Source organism: Erythrolamprus reginae, chromosome 2 (assembly GCF_031021105.1).
Source record: "Erythrolamprus reginae isolate rEryReg1 chromosome 2, rEryReg1.hap1, whole genome shotgun sequence".
NCBI classification, from domain to species: Eukaryota; Metazoa; Chordata; class Lepidosauria; order Squamata; family Dipsadidae; genus Erythrolamprus; species Erythrolamprus reginae.
Genome location: NC_091951.1, coordinates 187,930,863 through 187,943,761, shown reverse-complemented (window position 1 = coordinate 187,943,761; position 12,899 = coordinate 187,930,863). Strand labels below are relative to the sequence as shown.

General features: G+C 39.6%; 2 protein-coding genes across 8 annotated transcripts in view; one reads left to right on the top strand and one right to left on the bottom strand.

Annotated features, from left to right (window-relative positions):
* Window positions 1-2,219: 2,219 nt before the first annotated feature.
* HNRNPA1 (heterogeneous nuclear ribonucleoprotein A1) lies at window positions 2,220-11,536 on the bottom strand. Of its 6 annotated transcripts, none has more exons than XR_011558127.1 (12): window positions 11,413-11,520; window positions 11,284-11,322; window positions 9,445-9,561; window positions 8,893-9,039; window positions 8,126-8,336; window positions 7,931-8,023; window positions 7,684-7,776; window positions 7,312-7,428; window positions 7,026-7,136; window positions 6,182-6,313; window positions 2,919-2,999; window positions 2,220-2,336 (listed from the first exon to the last, which is right to left on the bottom strand). XR_011558127.1 is itself a non-coding variant. In XM_070740835.1 (12 exons), exons 1-11 carry the CDS (start codon window positions 11,425-11,427, stop codon window positions 5,940-5,942), a joined length of 1,131 nt encoding a protein of 376 aa, XP_070596936.1. In that variant the 5' UTR covers window positions 11,428-11,536; the 3' UTR covers window positions 5,381-5,701; window positions 5,933-5,939. The 6 variants fall into 6 exon arrangements, 5 of the variants coding, with proteins under 5 accessions (XP_070596936.1, XP_070596938.1, XP_070596937.1 ...); XM_070740835.1 differs by lacking the exons at window positions 2,220-2,336; window positions 2,919-2,999 and adding exons at window positions 5,381-5,701; window positions 5,933-5,995 and having other exon boundaries at window positions 11,413-11,536; XM_070740837.1 differs by lacking the exons at window positions 2,220-2,336; window positions 2,919-2,999 and adding an exon at window positions 5,381-5,701.
* A 554-nt stretch (window positions 11,537-12,090) lies between these two features.
* CBX5 (chromobox 5) overlaps window positions 12,091-12,899 on the top strand; it is a 48,499-nt gene continuing 47,690 nt past the window's right edge. Inside the window, exon 1 of one of the 2 annotated variants that reach the window (XM_070740832.1) lies at window positions 12,091-12,285. The gene's annotated coding sequence lies outside the window, so the exon portion shown is untranslated. Of the gene's footprint in view, window positions 12,451-12,899 lie in introns of both variants that reach the window. The other variant, XM_070740833.1, reaches the window with a different exon arrangement.

The window sequence follows — 12,899 nt, the reverse complement described above, 5'->3', positions numbered from 1 at the left end:
AAGAACGCTAACACACACCCCGCCTCCCGCAAAAAGTGAGTGCATGTTTGTAAAGCAGCTATTTTCCCAGCCATTCTTCATCCATATGCATGAGTAGGTTGCTGCAAGAATCAGTGTTTGGGTAGAAGAGACGGCTCTTCCCTGTTGAATGGGTGTTTGCACAACAGACAGAATGTAATTTGCCCATGCAGGTGCAAAGGCAAATTAGGCACATGAACAATTCTTATGGGGTTGGCAAGGTCCGGTGGGCCAGGCACAGATATTGCCCCCACCCTCCTTGCCTTTCGTAAACTCCTTAAAACCCACCTCTGCCGTCAGGCATGGGGGAATTGAAACATCTCCCCCTTGCCCATGTAGTTTTTGTGTATGATTTGATTGTGTGTTGTTTTTTATATATTGGGGTTTCTTTTTTGGACTTTTTTATCTAAAACTGTAATTTAGATTTTTAAATATTAGATTTGTTACTATGTACTGTTTGTTACCATTCTTGTGAGACGCCCCAAGTCTGCGGAGAGGGGCGGCATATAAATCTAATAAATCTAATCTAATCTGCCACTTTGGAGCCCACCAAGGACAGTAGACTAGCAGTGCGCTGGCGATCAGCTGGAAGGCAGGGCAGCCGCCGGAAGAAGCATCCGTGAGACCCAACAAGTACAGGGACGATTGCTCCCACTCTGGTATATGGAGCAAGTCTCCATCCCCCCCACTGTCGCTGTGACCTTCTCTGCCCACGCGAGGAGTGACTGGGAGGAGGGTGAGATGGGGCTAGGTAAGTACAAGTGGGATCCCCTGGCAGGGAACCAGAGTAGAGGGGCAAAAGAGCCTCATGCAGCTGTGGAGCCGCAGGTTAGGCTGTGGCATTTTTGTAAGAGCATTTAACTAGAATTGGAAAACACTGTTTTTTGCAGTTCTGTTCCATTTTGACTACTGGAAAAGATGTTTGTATAAAATGTAAATATGATAGTAATAATAATTATTATTATTAATAATAATAATAATACATTTGTATGCCGCCCCTCTCTGAGGACTAATGCAATTTGATTTACTAGCTGAACTGTTGCATCAGAATCTTGCCTTGTTTGGAAAGTTATACATTCCCTACACAACACAGGTAGTCCTCAGTTTACAAGAGTTCACTTAGTGACTCCTCAAATTTATAAAGGCACTGAAAAAAGTGAGTTATGACCATTTTTCATATTTACAACCATTACAGCATTCCCACAATCATGTGATTTACATTCAGATACTTGACAACTGACTCAGATGTATGACGGTTGCAATGTTCTGGAGTCACGGGATCCCCCTTTGCAACCTTCTGGCAAGCAAAGTTAATGGAGAAACCAGATTCACCTTAACTGTGTCATTTAAAAACTGCCATCATTTCACTTAACAAACATGGCCAGAAAAGTCATAAAATGGGCAAAACTCAAAACACAAATTTCTTATTTAGCAACCTAAACTTTTGTCTCAATTGTGGTCATAATTTGAGGACTAGCTGTAAATCTCCAGACCAATTGGTTAGGAAAATATTAGTATCTGAAACTTAACTGAGTGACAAGGCAGAGATCTGAGTTTTGACAATTAAGGCAGTTAAGGGGATTTACTTTTAAAAAAAATGCTTCTCCACATAAATGAGCTAATCTTTAGATGTGGAAAACACCAGTGTTTACAACAGGTATGAGTGGCCCAGTTAGCCTTCTAGAGCGCCTTTGTGTTTTGCCAAGAAGGTAGCAAATAAAATACAAAAGCAGCAAATGATAGCAAAAGTGGGGAAGAGAAAAGGGAAGGAAAGAGGGGGAAATGTGAGGAAAGGAAAAGGCAGTGACTTCCCTTTAGTGCAGTAGAGTAAGGTATTAACATCAAACCTCAACTTTTTACTTTTACATAGTAGCTTAGATTAGCCATTTCTAAAACAATCTAATCAGTAAATCTCAAAGTCAATCTAATTATTTTTAATATTGGTTCAAGAAGCAAAATGGCTTCATGAGCTGAAAGCTTGCCTTTCTATTTCATTTTAGGAAAGCTAATTTATAATAAAGTATATTGTAAATAAAATGACCAGGATTTCACTGGATAGAGAAAATGTTTCTGAAAATATCTGTTAGTGTGTCCCTCAGACCAATATTGATTTGCTATTATAGAAGCTGGTTCATTCTTAAACATATTCTAACATCTTATTGGAAGAGATGTTAACAAGTCACAAAAAGGTGGACAAGAGATTTATATCAAAAACTGTTTTATTAAATAAATATATTCATAATAACATATTATACGTACAGCTACCTAGTAGCAATAACTTTCTTTGAAAGATTTGGGGTACATCAAGCTGAGGAGTCCTGAAAGACATAAAAGCAATAAAATTTTTAAAGATCAGGTAAATTATGGTAGGGAGAGTGATGCATTTTCTGACACAAACATCCCCATTTCCTAATAGTTTAAGTTAACTTTCACAACTATGTTAAATAAGTACAGGTAATCCTTGGCATACAAGTTTGTTTAGTGACCGCTCAGTTACAACAGCACTGAAAAATGTGACTTAATGACCATTTTTCAGAGTCATGACCTTCACAGCATCCCCATGATCATATCAGATGACTTAGCAACTAGTACATATTTAGGAATGTTCTCCAAAGTTATGTGGTCACCTTTTGTGATGTTCTCACAAGCAAAGTCAATTGGGGAATCAGATTCACTTAAAAAACTTGGGTTATTCATTTATTAACTGTAGTAATTCCTGTAACAACTGTGGCAACAAATGTCTCATGTAATAACAATGAATTCTGGGCTCTACCTGTAAACATTCAAAGTTCACCACTGTTATCATCTGCGCCTCAACTTAAATTACAGCATAAACTCATTTACTGTATGTTAGCTTATTTGTTTTGGAAACCTTATTCCCACAATTTAGCAGTTTTTACCTTTAAAAAGAAAAAGGAAATCCAAAGACAGTCCAACTGTCAGGAACGAAGGCATTTTAGCACCGGACCATTACTCTTTTCCTATAAAAAGGAAGAAAAATTAAATACTACCCTATTTTATCGAATTCCTATTCACACTTTATATGAGCATTCCCAACCCCCTTAAATCCCTCTGCCTTTTATAGCAACACAGCCAGTGCACTGTGTTATGCTAAAATTGTTTTTTAAGTCAACAAGGCCGCACAGAGGGATGAAAAAGCATTTCTTTTATTAAAGTACATTTCATTAACAATGTTACCAGGCCTGTGACAGTAATATATTAATTAGTAACGTTCTATCCATCTACTGCTTGCATATTACAGCACTGGGTGAATTAAAAGATAGCTAGACTGGTAATTACAAGGTGAACTCAGTCGGAGAAAGTTTAGTAGGACAACAAAACTGTATAGGACGTAAGTAAAATCTGTTCTTACCTACCAGTACAGTAATATAACCTTTCCTTCCTTCTGCTAGTCCTAAGAGCAAGGATCCTTACTCTCGTCTGCCTCCTTCCGATGGTCACTGAGTACTCCTTTCTAGTCAGCAGAAGCCTGCACCTGGCTTATCTGTCCACTTGACTCAAAACACGTGTCTACTCTCAGCTGTAGTAGCGTCTGATCTGGAAGCCATTCGGAGCTATGCTTGCTAGCCGTTCCTAGTAGCTCAAACATCTGCATGCCTCCCGGTTTTGTAATGCTACTTAGTTTTCAGGTCCTGGAGTGCTCTCCTTTGTTGTGGTTATGCTACCATGCCAAAAACGAGTATTATTTCATTAATCCTGAGGTCTTGTCAGGATCCACCTGCTACTGCAAACTTAGCCATGGAAAAACCCATCAGGACTATTAATTTTGCATTCTAAATTAAGCCAGTCACCAATCAGAAGTTTTATATATACACTTGTACACACACCATATACAAGCACCATTGAATCCATAAACATATTTAAGCACACATTTGTCTTATTTCATAAGACACTAAGCAATGCTACAGGTGTATTCAGATCTGACAGATTGATTGACCGAAGTATAATGCAATTCCATGACATTATCTATAGCCCTCCAATTTTAAGTACATTTCTACTTCCATCTTGTGGAACAGAAACATACTGCCATCTTTAATGGAACCAGAAAATAGGAGCCAGTGTACCCATTTTGTATGGTAAGAGTTGCATTAAGTGGGGAAATATATGAAATGTATTTCATAAAATGGAAACAATGAATTTCTGGAATTTCAAAATGCAACTGAGGTTTAACAGAGATGAGAACCTTTTTGGCTCCCACACAGGAATGAATCAATTTGGGGATAATTAATTACTTTAAGTGCCTCAAGTAACAAAATAGTAGCACTTTTAATACCACAAAATTAAGTTAAGAGTGCTGCAATAAGATTCACACTATTTTTCTCATGCTAGAACTTCTCAGTACAAAATCTAGTCAACTTTTAAGAGAGCACTGTCAAATTTATTTATTTATTTATTTATTGGATTTGTATGCCGTAATTTAGATCAATGGATTATAAAACTTTTGGCTAACAGATATAAATTATATGGACTACCCTGCTCAATCTCGTAACCTTCATCCCCCACCATTATTTAGGATACTTTTATTCATTTTTTATTAGTTTGCTGTCCGTCTGCAGACAAGCAATGTTGACTCTTACCAATTTTAGCAAATGTTAGCATTTGATATATTAATTTACACATTCAGTTAGCGGTGGAATAAAAGTCATGTATTTTGCTAGTCTCGTCAGTGGAAAATCTGTTTTTTTCTATTGTAAAATGAGACTGCAAGGGAGTCAAAGTAACATGGTATCAACATTCCAGTTACTGGAAAGTTCACAGGTTTTGACAGCTGACTGATTTTCTTGCTGTCAAGTCCAAGAAATTGAATTTCTATAATACAGATACAAATGTTGATAGTGTTGAGGCGACTTAGGTCCAACTGGATAACCGCCTAGACACATTTCAAACATAGCAGGCTCTAGTAGTGATTTATTTGCCAAATGTCTCATTTCAAGCTCCTAGTTAAGTTGAGCTGCTATGCCTACATGCTGATGGGGCAATCTTTTTTAATTTGCCTTTAATTCAGCATATAAAATTTCCTGCCTCAGTCACTGGCACTCTTTAAACTCAACCAGAAAAAGGGAAGACATGAGTTGAAAAAGCAAACAGGAAAGAACAATGGTCAAGCTACCAAAATGTCCTTATTTAAATAAGGAACATATTTTGGAAATGGGTGTTCATTAAGCAAATTTCTTTTTTCATGAAGTTAAATAAGACACAAAATCAATAGATTTGGCTTTCAATATAAAGATCTCTTGGCATTTTGAGAATCATTCTCTGCTATTTGACTCTTCACTAATCTTTTCCATGTAGTGAAAATCAATGTACATTAACTTATAGTAAACTAACTTTACACAGCACGTTTAAAAAAAGACACATTTATTCAGCGTCATGATCAGTCTATTACAGTTTGCAGTTAACAGCATGGGTGTGGAAAAAAAATCTACATAAAAATCCTGGTTGGAATGCTTTGCACTTTCCACAGAACACAAAACTAAAATATCCTGTTATACAGTTAGTCACAAATACAGTCCTGGTGTTTGCAAACAAGCGCTTGTCTAACACATGTCTTCATGAGGCAGTTCTACCCTGCCACAACTCTGTTTGGCTGAGTTCACAACTGTGGTAACCTGTAGCTTCCCTGTCACTTCTCTGGCTCTCCTCTCCTGCTAAGCTTTGTTTCCTGTTGAATAATATGGAATAAAGTTGTTAATCTAAACATATTGAGACTCAAGGCTATAATCCAATATCAAGTTGTTCCCCCGATTGGCAATCCATTTATTAGCTTTAACATCTGCATTTTATTCCAAATATGCTTAAACTACAATAACTTGCTCAGCTACATTATGAGTTACTGTTACAATCCATTTAGTACTCCATATATCTATCCATGCGCAAATGGAGGAAGTCTTACCTAGGAATTAAAATCGCCTTCCACCACCATAGCTACTGCTACTACCAGAGCCCCCATAGCCACCTAAAAAGAATAAGTAATATATCTTAAATGGGAATGGGTACAAAAAACTGTTCAGAAAAGACTACTGTCTTTATAAGAATGAGGAAACTATGAGGGTTGACCTCAGTTTTTCATGTCAATCGATCAAGAATTCTACTAAAATTAATGTGATCCATTTTCTTCCTAGTCAATTAATCATACACTTACCACCACCACTTCCACCATAAGGGCCAGAACTCCTCCCTCCAAAGTTTCCTCCTTTCAAAGGCCCAAAATTTGAAGACTGGTTGTTGTAACTGCCAAACTCATTGTAGCTTCCTCCACCTCCAAAGTTGCTTCCTGAACAGAATAAAAATCATTCCCAGATTTACAAGAGTCCAACTATTTCATCTATGAAATTCTTTCAGGTCTGTCTAGATATTTTCCCAAATATTCGGAGCATATTTAAATGAAGGTGCAAGCTAAGCTTAATACAGTAGACTGCAAACATTCATGCTACAACTAGATGGCAGCAAATATTTGGTTATTTGTTTTTTCAATTCTCTATACTTGAAAGCAAATTTTTAGGTTGGGCATATCAAAAATTTCCTAATCTGAGTCTGCTGGTACATCTCCCCCCAACAAACACTTTTTTCCTCCTCCCCACCTAGGTAACCCTGAACAGCTGCACCCAGCAGCTTGAGACTGAATCTGGGCCTGGGTGTCTACTTCAGCCATAGCATTACTGCCACTCAAAAAGGCCACTTTGCGTTGCCCCCCAAGAAGCGTAACCCTTGGGGAATGGTGCAATTGTTCCCACAGCTCAGTTCTCACATGGTCTCTGTTTGCAAGACGGCCATGCTTTCCTTCTCTGGAGGCTCGGTAAATTACACTTTAAGTTTAAATTGTGCAATTTACAGTCTTACTGGTTTGTTTTTTTTTTAAATGGTGGCTATGGGGAACCAGTCTGGTACTCCTGAAGAACCCAGGCCATTTTTAATGCAGCCCCTGCCAATCAAATTGTACTACATAAAATAACAATCTTAGTGCTCAAAATCAAATTGACATTTACCCCCACTGCCACCACCAAAGCCGCCCCCGCCGTTGTTGTATCCATCATAGCTTCCACTGCCACCATAACCCCGGCTTCCTCCAGAATATCCAGGGCCACTGCCTCCATAACCTACAAGGCAAGCAAGATAATGAAGTGCAGAACATTGCCAATATTTTACAAATTTCTAAAATGAAGACAATTTGAATGATTTTTAAATTTTACATATGTGACACATATACCCTAAAAATAAATCAACGTGACACCTTCTGAAAAACAGCAACTTTCAAAAGTTATATGAACTTACCATCATTGCCAAATCCATTATAGCCATCTCCGCTGCCTCCGTATCCTCCTCCTCCTCCTCCTCCTCCTCCACCACCACCACCACCACCACTACCACCACTGCGGCTGCCAAACCCGCCTGAGGAAAAAACAAAATATTTCCATATTGATCTTATTTCTGATTTATGGCGAACTTCTGATACAAACATTCACATATTTAACAATATTTGTGTAAAAAAAGTATAAGTATGTAGAAAAGATAAACAGACCCAAAGTACTGCTTATTTCTAGAAAGAAATTCAGCAATGTTAATAAGATGCAACAGTGCATTCCTTAAATCCTTACTGTGATCATGGTATTAAAATGAATTTCAAATGTTCAAAACCTTACTTACCACGACCTCCAAAATTGCTACCACGGTTGAAATTGTCACCACCGCCAAACCCACCTCCACGCCCACTGCCAAAACTCCCAGAGCTACTGCGACCTATGAACAACAAGGACAATATGTAGCATTCCTGGAAAATAGCCGCCCCAAGTCCTCCGAGAGAGGCGGCATATAAATCCAATCAATCAATCAATCAATCAATCAATCAATCAATACATCATTAAAGTTATAACTGTTCAAATACTGCACTTACCACGCTGACTGGAAGAGGCACTGGCCATTTCCTGTTTTGACAAAGCCTTTCGGACTTCACAATTGTGTCCATTTACAGTATGGTATTTCTGAACTAGACATGAAAAAATAAAATAGTATCAAAATCTCCATAGAAGCTACATATAGAACAAGAACAAGTTAGGGTATAACTGAAAGGATTAAATAAGATACTTACTGACAATCTTGTCCACAGAGTCATGATCATCAAAAGTAACAAAGGCAAACCCCCTCTTTTTGCCACTACCACGATCAGTCATTATTTCTATAACTTCAATTTTGCCATATTGTTCAAAGTAGTCCCTCAAATGGTGTTCCTCTGTATCTTCCTTAATTCCCCCAACAAAGATTTTCTTCACTGTCAAATGTGCTCCAGGTCTCTGGGAGTCCTATGAGACAGGACAAATACGGTACATTTTGAACTCATAATATTTATAGCTGCTTGGTAACTATCCGTACTGCCAGAGAACACAAGATGTATCTTAAAGACATGGATATTTAAATTTTCAAGCCTATCAATTTCAAATTTTAAGGTACTATAATCCTAAATTTCTCCAACCTGGCAGTGCAGAAAAATTTTGCCACTTATTTCAATCAACATCTACATATTAGTACATTAGGAAGAAGGGAGGAGCAGCAACTAAAACTAAATTTTATGTTTGTTCCAAATGCAATTCATGGATGATTTAAAAAAAATATAACTTATTAAAAAAAACTTACATGGACATCTGTCTTATATGCTCTAACTTTGCACAGCTCATAGCAAAAATTATAAAAACAAAATAAATAAAACCAAAGATGCCTAATGCAGCAGTAACTATTAAGCCAACTATATTATCAGAGTTATGTGTAGGGTAGATAGATAAATGTAATATTTTGGGCTTCCAACATTTTTGCTAACAGTTTGAATGTATTGACAACACATCCAACAGTAGTTTTTCTTACCTCTCTAGATACTGCTCTCTTTGGTTCAACAACTCTGCCATCAACCTTGTGTGGTCTGGCATTCATGGCAGCATCAACCTCTTCTACTGTTGAATAAGTGACAAATCCAAACCCTCTGGAGCGCTTAGTATTTGGGTCTCTCATTACCTAAGAGGAAACAACATATGCTTTTGCTATAAAATACACAATTGCAAGCAATGTATCTGGTGCAAGCAATGTTTAAATTTAGGAAAAACTGAATTGCCCCGTTTTCCTACAAATAGGGTAGCGATAAACTAAAGGCAACATTAATAGCCTGTTTCCCCCAAAATAAGGCATCCCTTGATAATAAACCCAATTGGCCTATTCAGTGCATAGCAATAAGGCTAAGTGCATATTTCAGGGTTCAAAAATATATAAGACAGGGTCTTATTTTCGGGGAAACACGGTACTTAATATAGCAGTTGTGAGATCCCTCCCCTATTCTATACTTCATATCTCTTAATTCAGGCAAACTACACATATTTATAAAATTTGTTTGCCACCCATCTGGACACAAGCTGACATACTTACCACACAATCTGTAAGTGTGCCCCATTGCTCAAAATGATTGCGAAGGCTCTCATCTGTTGTCTCAAAACTCAGGCCACCAATAAAGAGTTTTCGCAGCTGTTCAGGTTCCTTGGGGGACTGAAACAGAAAAGTAGGCAACACTAGGAAGGTTATGATCATAGGGTATAATGGTGGGGGGCGTAATGAAAATAAGCATGGTTTATTCAATGTATACCAGGTCCCATCAGCCAGAGCCAGATAAAAAGTACAGAAATTAGCTATTTAAGAAAAAGGAAGTGGTTTTAGCACATGCACAAGCAATATAGCTGTTGTGAATACCAGAATCGAACCCATAAAACCTGAAAAACAATTTCTGACTTGTCAAGTGATTTTTTTGGTTAGGTTTTTATCTAACAACTGCAAAACCTAAGCACAAATAGTCCTTGATTTACTACCAAATTTGTGAAGCTAAGCAAGTAAATTTTCTGCATTCTACCACCTTTCTTGCCATAATTATTAAATAAATCATTGCAAGTTAATAATATGGTTAAGTGAATCTGGCTTGCCCTTTGGCTTTACTTGTCAGAAGGTCACAAATGGTGATCACATGACATCAGGACAATTCTCATAAATACAAGCCAGTTACCACACTTTTGATCATATGATCAGTGGCCTTATAACTTCAAACTGTCACTACAAAAATTGTTGTAAATTAAAGCCTATCTGTAATTTAGGAATCACTCAGAAAGTGTAGCCTTGTTTTTTCTTTGATCCATTTTGTGGTGTCATAAATTTTGACTCTACATCAATTAACTGCTTTGCTTGTTAATGTACACAGAATCCCAAGACAATAAGTAGAACATTAACATTAGCACGCACCTCTAATGCAATTAAAGTGTCTAAAGCATTTACTGTACATTGTTGGCTGCTTTTGTATTGTTATACACTATAAGGAATTATATATCAGGGACAAAGCCACTGTTCTGATATGCCCCCTAAAGAAGAAATACAGATCCTCGGTTTAAGGCAATTCAGGAATACACTTATTGTGTTTACCAAAACTTTATTAGTATTCTTAATAACTTTACCCCAATTTCCCCAAATTAAGTGTATTTAGTGTTTCCAGAAAAGTGGTTGCTTTGATAATAAGGAGTAAACGTACCATTTAAAGGGGAAAGGCGAGATTACATTTCAATTTTCAACGTTATAGCAACCTCAACACTTATAATAAATACGATGGCTGACGCAACACACTTTCTCAGCCACCTATTTGCCAATATAAGGGCTTTCAAAATTGTAAAACTGTTAACTAAAGCTTCCTCGGCCACAAGTCTGGGTTCAGAATGGGCACGCATTCTCTTCTCTACCCCCACATAAGAAAAAAAATCACCCGAAGGAAAAGGAAGAACCACCCGGCTGTCTTTTTTCCATTTGCACAGAGAAGTTGGAGCAGAGAAACGTAAAATTAAAAGGCCAAGATACCAGTTACCAGAGACAAAAGCAAGGGAGCACGTGGCCGTCGCATCTTCCCATCCCCCCCATACAAAGCAAACTTCCAACTGTTCCGTGGAAGGGCGCAAGCGCGCAGCCATAAGGAGCACAGAAGATGGCAGCTGCGAACTCCACGCACTGGAAAAGATGGCGCCTAAGCCAGCAACGATAGGCGCATGCGCAGTTTTGAAGCCACCGTGGGGGAAGGGAGGGGAAGTAGGCCCAATCGGGGGAAAAGAAAGGCCTGCTACAAAGGCGACTCAGAAAAAGGCGAGCACGGATAAGCGGCGGAAAAAGACGAGCGCAAAAGGAAAACAATGCATTTTGAGTAGCGGGTATGAGGAGAGAAACGGTATTTGTAATACTTACTGCGTTAGGCGACAGATCGCACCCATATTCAGACGATCCCTAAAGGCAAAGGAAATATAATTCCACAAAAACAAGCCACAGGTATAGAGTCATAAAAACCAAACAAAAATGCCCCTCATAGGTTCTTACCTCAGATTTGGACATCTTGGCGGTAGGAAATGCCTAAGGCCACCCTTCTTCACGGACGACACCACCTCTCACTGCACCCGATACCGAAAGGGGCAGAGTCACCCGTGCGTCGTCGCCTCACTATGAACACCCGCCCCTGGCCATTATCATTGGGTGGCTGTGTATCCTTTGTCGATGCCTATTGGTCAAGAGGCAAATAGTCTGTTGCTTAGTGGACGAATACGTAAAGTTACGCCTGTTTCCTCTTCATTGTCCCACCTCCGTTGTGTTTCTATTGGTTGGATTTCTGTCACTCTTTTGATTTGGTGAATTTTCCCGCCCTGTACTCTTAGAGCTACAGCTGCAAGGCAACACCCTTCTCCTTCACATTGTTTCCTTCTCATTGGAGCATTCGGAGCGTAAGTTGTTCTGATTGGCTTTTACGGCCGGCCATCTTTATAGAGATTGGTCTATCTTCTATTCATTCATTATAATAGAGGCGGGAATTATGTTAGTATTCTACATGGGTTTAGGTCAGTGCTTAGAACTATATTCATCCCTGTGGTGGTGAAGGTACATGCCAGGGTAGAAGGGGGGGAGAGATCGTTTTATGTATAAAACTTGCTTCCAGGCAGGCGTATACGGTGAGGCGTACTGTACATATGCGCATGCGTTTTGAGATCTATCCGCCGAAGGGGAGGAACTCTTGAGGAAGGTAGTAAGGAGATGCGCGCGCTTTACGCCAGCGCGGTGAAGCTGGGAAGGGGGCGGAGGGGCTAGCGCGTGCGCATTAGAAAGCTGTTTTGGCGGGCGTTGCGCAGAAGCGGTGGCCGTGAGGGGGTACAAACCAGGGAGGGGGAAGTTGGTTTCGTACCGAGCCGTTACTTTCCCCAGGTGAGCGACCACGGGAAACAGTCTTGGCGGGGAGCGCGTTACCGAGAAGCCAGTGATTCTTCGGAAGAGGGTGTGGTTTCGGTGTGATTGGGAATCTGATTGACTGAGCCGTGAGGCACCGTTGGGAAGAGGGCGGGGCTTGCATCTTGGGCGGAGCCCTCAAAAGTGAGTGACAGCCGAATGAGTGAAAGCTTGAGGTGGTGAACAGCGTCAGAACGTTGAGATCCGGTGTGTGAAGTAACGGGCGCTTTAACCAACGGGGGTGCTGCGTTTGTCCTTGGGGGGGTGGGGGGGGTGGCCCGGGGCCGTTTGATTGATGTGCAGTCTGGCCAATGAACGCCTACAAAAGAGCTTTCCTAATGGAAGTGGCGGGAGGGGGGAAATCTAGGAGTGAAAAGTGTTCCCGACTTGATTCCACCAGCTCAGTGGATAGGCGCTCATTTGGCTTGCGCCTTGCTCTTGTTTCCCATGCAAAATTTCTCGCCCAGATTCCCCCGCTCCCATCCACAGAAAGTGGGAGTCTATAAAAGTGGTGGGCGGGTATTTGTACCTTCACTTAACATGGTTTCTGGAGAATTGGAAAAAATTATTAATATTTTGAAAAATAAAAAATA